General features: G+C 34.9%; 2 protein-coding genes across 4 annotated transcripts in view; one reads left to right on the top strand and one right to left on the bottom strand.

Moving 5' to 3' along the window:
- Pacrgl (parkin coregulated like) overlaps positions 1-10489 on the top strand; it is a 47983-nt gene extending 37494 nt beyond the window's left edge. Inside the window, exon 9 of the mRNA XM_076863842.2 lies at positions 10443-10489. Coding sequence (XP_076719957.1) covers positions 10443-10457 — 15 coding nt within the window. The 3' untranslated portion in view covers positions 10458-10489. The remainder of the gene's footprint in view (positions 1-10442) is intronic.
- Positions 1-13236, bottom strand: part of Kcnip4 (potassium voltage-gated channel interacting protein 4) — a 485624-nt gene that overhangs the window by 12327 nt on the left and 460061 nt on the right. For all 3 annotated transcript variants that reach the window (XM_076863845.2, XM_076863844.2, XM_076863846.2), the window contains exon 4: positions 9947-10017. In XM_076863845.2, the coding sequence (XP_076719960.1) occupies positions 9947-10017 (71 nt within the window). The remainder of the gene's footprint in view (positions 1-9946; positions 10018-13236) is intronic.

Here is a 13236-nt window from a genome sequence, read left to right on the forward strand (position 1 = left end):
ATTTGATGTACTAGAAACTTTTGGGGACACTATAAGTCCAAAGGATAGAAACTCCACTGCCTCAGATCCATACTCTGGGAAGAGACAATACTTCAATAACAGAATCCATTGACACTGCAGTGGAAGAAATGTCAAAGAGTTTAGAAAATTTATGGTTAATCTGTGAAGTAAAGGACAATGTAAGGACGATATCGGAGAGAAAATACAGAAAGTGAAACATCACTTCAACAAAAAGATGAAGCTTCTAAAAAAAATATCAAACAGAAATTCTAGAAATGAAGGAATCAATAAACCACATTAAACATTCAATGGAAAGCATCACCATTACATAAAACCAAAAGTTTCAAGCAATGAAGACAAACTATAATCTTGAAAATAAAGATGACCATAAATAAGAGATGTTAAGAGACCATGAATGGAACTTCCAAAATATGTGATGTAACATGAAAAAAAAAAAAAAGAACAAAGTTAAGATCAATATAGATGAAGGTTTAGAGAAACAAATGAAAGGAATTCACAATGTTTTCAATGAAATAATATCAGAAAATTTCTTAACCCTTAAAAATGAAATGGCAAATCAAATACAAGAGACTTACAGGATCCCAAATATGCAAAATTACATCAGACCCACACCAAGGCACATTATTATGAAAATGACTAACATACAGAATAGGCATAGGATTTTAAAGGCTGCTAGAGAAAAATTAGAGGTCAAATTTAGAGAGAAACCAATTCAGATTGCAATTGACCTTCAAAGCTAGCAGGTCTTAGAATAATATATACCAAGCTCTAAAACAAAATGGGATCCTACCAAGAATATTATACCCAGCAAAATTAAGCTTCAGAACTTATGATGAAATAAAAACATTCCATAGTAAAAAAATAAAGAATTCATAACTAGAAAGCCTGCTCTATAAAACATACTCAATAAAATATTTCAAGAAGAAATAAAAAAAAAATACAAACCAGCAAACGGAGCAACTACAATAGAAGAATAGTCACTCAAAAGAGAAACTATTTCAAATTAAAAACCCCAAATAAATCAAAATGACAGAAAATAAAATTCCTTTCTTAATGATTACATTGAATAAAAGGGCCTAAACTCATTAATCAAAATACATAGACTAGCAGATTGGATAAAAAAAAAAAAAAAAAAAAAACAGACCCAATAATATGCTATCTCCAAGAGACTCACTTCATAAGTAAAGCCATTCACAGACTGAAGGTAAAAGGATGGGAAAAAACATACCATTCAAATGGATCTCATAACTAAGCATAGGTTTCTATATTCAGATAAAGTGGACATCAAGCCAATGTTAATAAAAAGGAAAAATAAAGTCATTGTATACTGCTTATGGGAATTATACATCAACAAGATACAACAAACATAATATTTATGTCCCAAATAAGGAACCTCTATGTACACCAAACAAATCCTTCTGGATTTCAAATAAACCACAACACAATAATACTCCATGATGTTAAAATGCTTCTCTCATCACTGGTTAGATCTTCCAAACAAAAACTAAATAAAGAAGCTCCGGAACTTAAAAATACAATGAATAATTTAAACTTAACAGACATGTATAGAATATTTCATCCATTAATGACTGAATACACTTTCTTCTCAGCAGCACATGCATCATTTTCTAAAATATACCATACCTTAGGCCACACAGCAGATCTTAGTAAATAGAAAACAAAAAAATAGAGATAATACCTTGCATTCTATCTGATAATAATGAAATAAAATTAGAAATCAAGAATGAAATAAAAATAGAAGTGAATCAAGGGTGAAATAAAATATTCAGAAGTGAAAGAAAATATTACAACATATCAAAATCTCTGGGACACTATGAAGGCAGTTCCAAGAGGAAAGTACATTGCATTGAGATCATTCATTAAAAGAATAGAAAGTCACCAGATAAATGACCTAACATTATATTTCAAGACCCTAGGAAAAAAATAATAAATCAACATCAAAAGAGTAGAAAATAAAAATAAAAAAAAATCAGAGCCAAACGCAATGAAATTGAAACAAAAACAATTCAAAAAGTCAAAATGAAACAAACATTTAATTATTTGAAAAAATAAATAAAATTGATAAATCCTTAGTCAAGCTAACCAAGATAAAGAGGGACAAAACAAAAATTATGTAAATCCAGATGAAAAAGGAAATATCACCATGTACACTACTGAAATATAGGTGATAATCATAAAGTATTTTGGAAATTTATACTCCAGTAAAATAGAAAATCTTGAAGATATCTACAAATTTCTAGAGTCATATGAGCCACTGAAATTGAATCAGGAGGATATAGAGTATTTAAACAGCTCAATTTCAAGCAACAGAATAGAAGACACCATCAAAAGCCTATCAACAAAGAAAATCCCAGGATCAGATGGATTCCCAGCTGACCTCTACCAAACTTTCCAAGAAGAACTAGCACCAATCTTTTTCAAATTATTCCTTGAAATATGAAAGGAGGGAACCCTTTTAAATTCATTCTTCAAAGTTAGCATCACACTAATACCAAAACCACACCAAGAAACATCAAGGAAAGAAAACTTCAGACCAATATCTCTAGTGACCATAGATGAAAAAATTCCTCATAAAATACTGGCTAATCATATACAAAAATATATTTAAAAAATAGTGCACCATGATCAAATGGATTTCATTCCAGGGATACAAGGTTGGTTTGACATATGGAAATTAAAAAACAAAATTCACCACATCTGTAGACTTAAAGACAAAAAAAGTGATTATATCAATAGATGCAGAGAAAGTATATGACAACATACAGCATCCATTCATGTTCAAAACACTATAAAATTAGGGATAGTAGGAACACCTCAACATTATAAAAGCTCTACATATTCAACCAAAGGCCAACATCATTCTAAACAGAGAAAAATTGAAAGCATTCCCCCTAAAATTTGAAAGAAGACCGGGATGCCCTCTTTTATTACTTCTATTCAACAGAGTTTTTGAACCCCTAACCAGAGCAATTAGGCAGAAGAAAAAAAATGAAAGGGATGTGAATAGGAAAATAAGAGCTCAAACTATCACTATTTGCAGATGGCATGATTCTATATTTAGAAGACCAAAAAAACTCCACTAGAAAGTTTCTAGAACTCATAAACAAATTCATCAAAGTAGCAGGATATAAAATTAACACCCATAAATCAATTGTGTTCCTATATAGCAATGATTAATCAGCTGAAAGAGAAATTAGGAAAAGTATCCCATTCATAATATCCTCAAAAAAAAAAACAAAAAAAAAACTTGGGTATCAATTTAACAAAAATGAGGTAAAAGACCTCTACAATGAAAACTACAGAACACCAGAGAAAGAAATTGAAGAAGACCTTAGAAGATGGAAAGATCTCCCATGTTCTTGAATAGTCAGAATTACTATTGTCAAAATGGCTGTGCTACCAAAAGCACTATACAGATTTAATGCAGTTCTTGTTAAGGTTCCAATGATGTGCTTCATAGAAATAGAAAAAGCCATCATAAAATTCATGGAAAATTCGGAGGCCCAAAATAGCCAAAGCAGTCCTTAGTGAGAAAATTTAAGTAGGAGGCATCACAATACCAGACCTTAAATTATACTACCAAACTATAGTAACAAATCAGCATGGTATTGACACCAAAACAGACATGTAGACCAATGGTACAGAATATAATACATAGAAATATACCCACATAAATACAGTTATATCATACTATACAAAGGTAGCACAAGGACATTGGAGAAAAGAAAGCCTCTTCAATAACTGGTGCTAGGTAAGCTGGAAATCCATATGTAGCAGAATAAGATTTAACTCTTTTTTCTTACCATGCACAAAACTCAACTCAAAGTAGATCAAGGACATAGTCATTAGACCAGAGACCCTGCATCTACTAAAAGAAAGTGTAGGTCCAACTCTCCATCATGTTGGATTAGGAACCTACTTCTTCAACAAAACTACTAAAGCTCAAGAATTAAAATCAAGAATTAATAAATGGAACAGTATCAAACTAAAAAGTTCCTTCACAGCAAAGGAAATATTCAAGAGCGTGAAGAGAGATCCTATAGCATAGGAGAAACTCTTTGCCACATGCACCTCAGAGCATTAATTTTCAGGATTTATAAAGAACTCAGAAAACACCAAACGACGACAACAACAAAAAATAACCCAATCAATACATGGGCAAACAAAGGGGGCATTTCACAGAAGAAAAACACAAATGGTCAACAAATATATAAAAAAATGTTTAACATCTGTATCAATTAGATAATGCAAACTAAAACTATTCCAAGATTCCATCTTATTCCATTTGATCTGATTATACCACTCCTTGGAGTATATCCCAAAGAGTTAAAATCAGCATACTACAGTCAAAATTACAACAATCAAGAATACAAGTAACAATCAATGTTGGCAAAAATGTGGGGAAAAATGCACACTTATACATTCTTGGTGGGACTGTAATTTGTTGCAACCACTCTGGAAGCAGTATGAAGAATACTCAAAAAATTAGGAATAGAACACCATTTTATCTGGTTATACCACTCCTTGCTGTATATCCCAAAGAGTTAAAATCAGAAGAGTTAAAATCAAAAGAGTTAAAATATAAACATTGATGTGGCTACATCACTGTTTATATTTTAACTCTTTTGCAGCACAATTCACAAGAGCTAAGCTATGGAGCTAACCTAGGTGCCATTTAATAGATGAATGGATAGAGAAAAAAAAAGAAAGAAAACACAGTACATATACACAATGGAATATTACTTGGCTATAAAAATAAAACGACTTTATGACTTTTGCTAGCCAATGGATGGATGTGGAGACTATCATGCTAGGTCAAATAATCCAATCCCCAAAACCTTTGGGTCGAATGTTCTCCCTGATGTGCAGATTCTAACACACAGCAAAAGGGTGGAGAGGAAGAATAGTTTAGCAGATTAGACAAAGACGAATGAATGGAAGGGAGTGGGGATGGACAAAAAAAGGCAGTGGATCTTTTTCCTATGTACATATGTAAGTACACCACCAGAGAAACTCCACATTATGTACAACCACAAGAATGAGATCCTAATTAAAATAAGATGCCCTTCATGTTTGAAATATGTTACAATGCACTCTGCTGTCATGAATATCTAAAAAGAACAAATTTTATAAAACGAAAAAATAGGGGATTGGTTTTCTGACTATAGGAACTTATGTACATATTTATTGTATACATTTCTCTCGTCTCACAGTGATCTTGTACTCTCCGCACGTTTCATTGAACATTCCACTGTGCTACAGGGAACTGAAGGAACAAGCACTTGGAATCTATAGGAAGTAGAAGGCCAGAGAGATTGTGGCAGAAGGAGCTGATCACTTGTGGGTGGCAGGGTGAGAGGGAACAAGAAGCACCCAGAATACACACAGCAGCAACACAGTCCTCAGGAATCACCAGAGTCTTATGGATGGGACCCAAGTTCAGGAGCCCTCAAGGCAAGGAGTCTACAGAAATTAGCCATGGATGGATGACAGCAAATTCCACCAGGACATGTATTTTTGTTGTTGTTGTTGTTCACTGACATATCTCTAACCTCTGAAGAGTGTTTGGCACGTAGGAATGCTTGATAAATATTTTCTAAAAGAATGAATGAAATGAAAAGATGTATGGCCTCCTGCAGAGCCAACAGAACTCTCTACTCAGTCCTTCATAGAAAAGTGTGCTGGCCCCTCCTTAAAAATCACAGGTTTGAGAAACTTTGGGAGAACTGGTATTCAATCCAGGTTCCAATATACTTAACTCAATGACTTTGGACAAGTCAGCCTCTCTAAGTTTGGGATTCCTTATCTCCAATACATAGCTAGTAATACAAGTAAAATTTTTCATCTACAATTTATTTTTAAAAATTATGAACTTAAAAAAAAAAACACTGGAAAGGCAGAGAGAGATGGTGATTCTACACTAAAACTCCTTTTAGTGAATGTTGTTGCTAAAACCTGAACTTGATTGGCATGAAACAATTTCTAATTTTATCTATCTTTCCATTGTGTGTGTGTGTGTGTGTGTGTGTGTGTGCGTGCGCGTGCGCGTGTGCATGTGTTATTGCAGTTCTAAAATATAAAAAGCTCTGAAAGACAAAATCCCTCTGGCTCAAAGGATTTAATACTAGAAGATATGGGGATAAGGGATTGGGATCTGTATTGGGGATCTATATATACTTTAACACAATCTGGAGCCAGACTGCCTGAGTGTGAATCCTGGGTCCTACTTTCTGAGTGAATGTGACAAGTTGCTTAACTTCTCTGTGATTCACTTTTCTCATTTGCTAAAAAGAACATATTAGCAATACCTAGAAGGATTAAACAAATTAGTATTATGTAATTTCTCAACAGGATGCCAAACATAATGAATGCTAATTCATTCCTTTGAGATGCTTCATTCAAGCATCAATTAGTATTATTGTTGTATAGCTACTACTATTGTTAATGATATTTTAGGCAAATAATAACATAAATGCTTATTATAACCAGATGCAGAGCTATCTTTCATCATGTTGCAGACAGAGTGATCACCTAGCAGTTGCTTGAATACATTCAAAGACAGGTCATCACTATGTAATATGATGACCAACGTCATTATTAACTATATTTGTTAGAAAACTCTCTAAGTTATATTTTTATTGTTAACATCTAATAGATATCAAATACATACTTGACACAAGGCACAGAACCAAGACCTTTAATGACTTTATTACTTTTCCATTCTTCCATTATTCAGTGAAGTTATCTTGATTGCTGATGTCTTACTGATATGAAGAATGAGGCCAAGATTAAAATACTCATCCCAGGGTCTCATAGCTACTTGGTGGCAAAGTGGAGATTAGATCCAATCAGACGTAAATCCAGGGACCTTCCTGACTTATTCATTCTGCCCTTCAGGTTTAAATTAAGTGGAAAACTTCTATTTCCTAATATCTTAGAATCCAAGTAGTCCCTCTGCCATTGCAAGTATATAGTGTTGATCCTCATAACATCATCCTTCCCCAACCATTTCTGCTTCCAAGAAATTTTGCAAGTAGGTAGTCAACTTAGAAAAATAATTTCAATGGCCTCATGTTGGTTTTGACTCAATATTTATTAATTTAGCCATTTGTTTGCCTTTAAAAGAAAAGCATTGTACCTACATGCATACCTATAACCATTACGACTAATTTCCCAAGTTATAATCAACATTTATCATAATTACTGGTATATTACATAAACATTATAACAGCAGTGTTATGCATATTCCCACATTATTAACATCAGACTGAATTTACTGGCAAAATTGGACAAAGGTGTTATAGAAAATCAATGGTATATTTCTGAAGCATAAACTATTTCAAGTAATGAAATAACTAGTAGTTTTTGCCCTTCTCAACCTCTGTAAACTAGCTGTAATAGTTTTTCTTATGTAAACTGGAAGCTTTGACTTTCGTTTTAAAGCTAAACTAAGGCTATATTAGAATTAATTTTATGCACAAAGTACAGTAAACATTAATAGGATAATATTAGCTTACTCTTGACTTTGTAATTCCAGTTTCTCTCAGAAAAATAGTTACATGGTTAGATAAAGTTGTCTGTGTCTACTTAGAGTCAAAATAAAGCCAATTTGGGGGATAAATGTGGTGAAGACTGAGGGAGGATAGAGGTTACACACAGGCCAAATTTCTAGTGACAGATATGGCAACAGGAAGCGGATGATGGAATGGGACCAGCAAGGAGATGGCAGACTAAGCTGCCATCAGTGGATGAAATGTTACAGGGGATTGGCACTTGGGACATTCTCACACTGTCCACTCTTCCTCCACTAACTGCCCCTCCCATGTCCATGCTGACCCATCCTCCTATCTTAACTTCTTAGCTTACACCTCCTTGGCCCCTGCCAGCTTCTTCTTTTATCAGTGGTATTTCTTGGACAAATGATTCTATTTGGGCCCACAGTCTTCAAGGAGTATGTATGAGGAGATGCTTTGATGCACCTGACAGTTCTCCCCTAGACCACTGATTGACATCCCAGGAGGCTCATTTTTTTTTTTTACTTTCTTTTTTTTTATTGTTATTTTGACACCCTAACAGTCCTTGTATCCAGAGAGCTTTCCAAATTAAGTTTACTTCTCCTAAACATGACAGATCTTTTTGTCTAGTGATTTCATCTTAATATCAATTGACTGTGTCCACCCCTGATCCTCAATGCCTTAGACTGCAGTTCATCCTTTCACCTTTCCGATGTGATTCTGCAATATGTATTTGGGGTAAAAACGGGAGTTCATAATCCACTTGAATCTAATGTATGAAATATGATATATCAAGAGCTTTGTAATGTTTTGAACAACCAATAAAAAAACTGTAAAAAAAAAAAGAAAGAAAAAAAAGAAAATGCACTGATACATGAACACTCCTGCTGCCATTTCCTTAGCAGTGCCTCATTTCCTGCAAGACAGTCCCACCTCCTTGCAGCATCCTGCCTAAGACTTGTCAGGCCCTGGCCTGTGCCTCCTTCCACACCTTTCCTCTGGCTCTCTCATTTGTATTCTGTCTTCCCCATGATTTGCAAATGCTTTCTCTTCCTTCAAGCCTGATGTACTCTGTTGGACCTCAGCCACCTGCTCCACAGCTTCCCACCATCTTTGTTCTCTTGACCAGCTTCTGCTGTTTCTTTGAGACTTAGTTCATTGATCTGTCTGGGCAGGCTCTGCCACTAGTACCTTCTCCTTGCTGGTCCCATTCTATCATCGGCTTCCTGTTGCCATAGCTGTCACTAGAAATCCGGCCTGTGTGGAACCTACATCCTCCCTCATTGTCCACCACATTTATCCCCCAAATTGCCTCATTTTCACTGTAAATAGACACAGACATCTTTATCTAACCATCCAACTATTTTTTTCTGAGAGAAACTGAAATTACAAAGTTAAAAATGGATGTCTACTGCCCAGTGACCAAGCACAGATATTCAGAACTCAAGCAAATGGATGAGATACATATTCTACTTATAACCCAAATGAAAGTCTTCACAGGTGGTCAGAGTTAATATTTAGTTTATTCTCCTATCACTAGAGGTAAGTATATTACTTTTTTGATCTGCTATGTTCCACAGAAAGAATATGAATTATCTCATCTCTCTGTATAGTGAATACACATCTTTATCTAAATATCTATATATCTATAGGTATCATCTATATATAAATATCTAAATGCCTCCATCCATACAAATATATCTACAAATATCTATACATCTAAATATATATATTTATAAATATGTAAGCATCTATTAATATATCTATAAATATGCCTATAGATATATTTATAGATATCTATATATCTAGACATAATATATATATATGAATATAGAGATAGAATATTTACTTAGCATATATATTCACATATGCAAATTTTCCTGGATGATCATATAAACTATTTCATGATCAAAATTACATACTTTCTCTACAGATCACTTCAAATTTGTAATTAGAAAGGAAATTTATTTATAATCTTGTCAGTGTGGTTGAATATAACATTTTTCTGTATGTATTTTCTGTTCCTCTAACATGCCTTCCACAGCAGGGTTTTGACTTTATCATCTTTGTATTTCCAGGACTGACAAAAGTAACTGGACCTGAGTACCCCCAGTAAATTTTAGTTAAATCACTTGCCTTCTGTTCTCATGCAATTGAGCAAAGCCTTTTATAAACTGGAAAATAAGCTAAATATGGGTTGTAATTTGTAAGCCTTTTGAAAGATAAGGGCAGCTTCTTAGCAATTCAATGAGAGAAATGAGGTGTTCTAGGGCTTTTTCCCTCTGCTCCAAAATGATCAAATCACCAAATTCAAGTTTTCCTACTGAAAAGACTAAAATCCCTTTCAGGGTGTCTTAAGTCAAATAATGTAAAAAGAGTCTACAGCTTACCTCAAAACTCACAGCTCCATTGTGGTCTGTATCGAATGCATTGAACAGAAAATGTGCATACGTTGTAGAGTCTGAAATATGAAAGGGAATACCATTAGATCCGTGTTTAGTTGCCACAGAAGACTTGGCTAGAAGGTCCAAGCCTCCCTGTACTCAGGACAATCAATCCCCTCTTCCATAGTTCATGTTTTCTTCCCAGCTGTCTCCTCTCTCTTGATAGAGGACTGAAACTTGAGGTTCATGGATTGAACCCCATATAGAAGCCATAGGTGACAGGTGTTCTCTGTGAGCCTCTTGCTGGAAATTCTCTGATCCTAACATGTGTCTGAATAATGGTCACTGGGGCTGTGAAGATAAAGAAGGGTACATTGAGGCATTGTTTTGTGCATGACTGAGACTCTCTCTATAAGTAAAGTCATAAGAATACAAGTAAGGTGATAGTGGTGAATTGCTATTACTTGTCATTAATCGTACTTTCCTCATGTTTACAACTCAGGTAAAGGTATTCTGAAGACTCAGGGAGGTTGAAAAACTTGCTTAAAGTCACACCATCAAAAAGTAAGTTGGCAGCTTGGAGGCTCTGAGGATGGCCTGCAGCCTGCAAGATTGGCTGATGAACTGGGGACAATGGTGACTTGGAAGTTCTGTGGTCAAGTTGGAAGTTTATTGGAGGTGCCCAAGTTGTCCTGTTGCCTGCAGCTACATTCCATGGGGAGCCCCTACTCCATCTGAGTTCTGGGTGGGATTTGAGGCTCTGGGTAATGATGGACAATATGGACAGGTTGGTAACTGTCATGACTCAGGACACCAAGGACACGGAATCCCTGTAAAACCCAGTTCTTCCTCTGTGTTTTTCCTCCCTCCTTTGTCTCCCACTACTGCTTTGTTTCTCTAATCTCTAATTTTTTTTTCATATTGAAAGTTTATTTTTCCTTATTGTTTTCTTTTCTTAGTGTCAGCTTTCATTTTAAGTGCTTTTGTGCTTGACCCTTGGTCAAATTTACATGATTAGTTTAAATGTTTCTTCTCATGGGTTTTAGCCTTTTGTCTTAACCTTTGTTATCTTTAAAAAAAATCTAACCTTTCAGCTCATTGGCTCAAGCCTTATATCTTCTGTTTAAAATCGTACTTTTATTTTATGACTTTTAGCTTTAATTCTTACTGGTATTTAATCTAACTTCTATTCATTTTTTACTTTATGAATTGTATTTTGAAGGCTGTCAAGAATTAAGTCAGAGTAGAATGAGTAGAGAATTGTCTTTCCCAAATCAAAGATAGGACAGACAACCCAGTTTTTGGGGAGCACCTTGCTCTTGCCCAGTCAAAGTGAACAGCATCATGGCCCTTCTTGAAACATGTTTACACCTGTCAGAAAAAATCCAGACTCTTCCTATGGTCTCAGGGACCATGGCCTACTTAGGGGTTGTTTTTCCTGACCGCTTCACCTCAGTGAAGGTCACCCATTTCATACAGTCAATTCTACACTCAGTTTCTCAGACTGATGGTGACGCCTTCTCTCATCTCTGAACATTAAATATAATATGAGGAATCATGAATTATTAACATTGATTTCAGTGAACTAATCAGGCACCATAATTGGATCTAAATAATATGTGAAACCATTATGTCTAGAGTGTATGTCCATCTAGTATTGATTGATTGCAGGAAGAGATTTTTTTGTTGTTGTTTTTTTGTATGTGGGACCAAGGGTTTAATTGCATTCTACTTAGAGCTATTGTTGGGAAGTTTCACTGCAGAGTAATCAAGAATTGGCAGCCTGTTCTTCTTTGCAAAGTTTTCTGCTCTCAATAATACTCTTTCACAGACTTCTTAAACTATTTAGTGCCCTCTGGAGATGTGAGTTGATAGGCGGTATGTTAAATTTATTTTAGGGGAGAGGAAAAAAAAAAGAAGCGATTTTGCATATTTTATAACGGGCTTCATTAAGCAAGTCTCTTGTTACTCTGTTTTTACAATCAAGGTAAACATCTTTACCCCAGCTAGCAGAACTCACCGTGAATAATGGCTCAGAACAGATGATGCTTGCAATTTTTTTTTAAACTTAAAAAACAAGAGAATATAGGCATATGATAATTACTATTCTTCTCAATGTGATTTCTCTAGTTTTAATCTTGATGAATGGCAATGACGCTTTCAAGGTTTACACTAATATGTTACAGAGGACTTTTTGTTCTTGTCAATGGACTTTTGCAATTTTCCTTGAAGTTAAGCCTGATTTACATCCTAGATTTATCATGCAGATGGCTTTTGTTAATAGTGTAGTGAAGTCAGACTACCTGAATTTTAATCTCAGCTTTACTAGGGATTCACTCTGTGATCTTGGACAAGCCAACATCTCTCTGAGTCAGTGTCCTCCTCTTCAACAAAGTGCTAATAACAGTATATATTTCATAGATATGTCATGAAGTTTAAAGGAGATAATATATGTGCATCATTTGGAGTAGTTCTAGGTATTTATTAAATAGTAGAAAATATTAGCTATTATTATTTTTTCATGAACAAGCCACTCTTATTTAACTATCTTTATAAGTGTGGTCAAATTTCTTTCAAACTTTTTTCACTTAGAACACTTCCTATTTTTGTGAAGCCTCTGTTTTGCGCCTAGGTGACTGGAGTTCTAATCTGATGCAATTTCACGCTCAATAAAGGCCAGTAAAAAATAAATGAGCCTTCTGATGGAGTCTGGGTTTTTTTCAGGCAAGTAGTGAAAATGTTTAAATAAAGGTAGTGAGGCTACTAGCTTTGATTGAGCAAGAGGGAGGAGCCTGGCAGGGAGGTGGATGTAGCGAAAAGACCGACCGTCCACAGGAGCTTGTGCACCCTGGCTTCACCTTACTCTGTTCTTTCCAGGCACACAGTAAATGGTAAACTATTTTTAACCGGATGAATAACCGGTGTCCTGAATTCTAGGTTCCAGTGCAGTTGAAGGTTTAAAAGACAGCAATGATCTCCTTTCTCCCCACATGTCTTGATGGTCTTTTTTGTTCACACCTCCTTATATCACAAAAATAATCACTGAAATAGACATGCTGAGATTGTCTCTGTCTCTTATGATTGTATTGGGGAGATTAAAAGTATATGTCTAAAATTTATAGTTGGGAAACAAAATTAATAGACTCTTAGGGTAGGATGAGTTCTTAAGATGCCATTTATCAAGTTATTTACTTTTAACAAAAGTGGAAAATAGGTGCAGGTACTTTTAGTGACTTAAGAAGGTCAGCTAGTTTCTAAATAGTAAAGTTGGTAATGAAATGAAGACATTTCATTAC

Source organism: Callospermophilus lateralis, chromosome 8 (genome assembly GCF_048772815.1).
Source record: "Callospermophilus lateralis isolate mCalLat2 chromosome 8, mCalLat2.hap1, whole genome shotgun sequence".
Lineage (NCBI taxonomy): Eukaryota > Metazoa > Chordata > Mammalia > Rodentia > Sciuridae > Callospermophilus > Callospermophilus lateralis.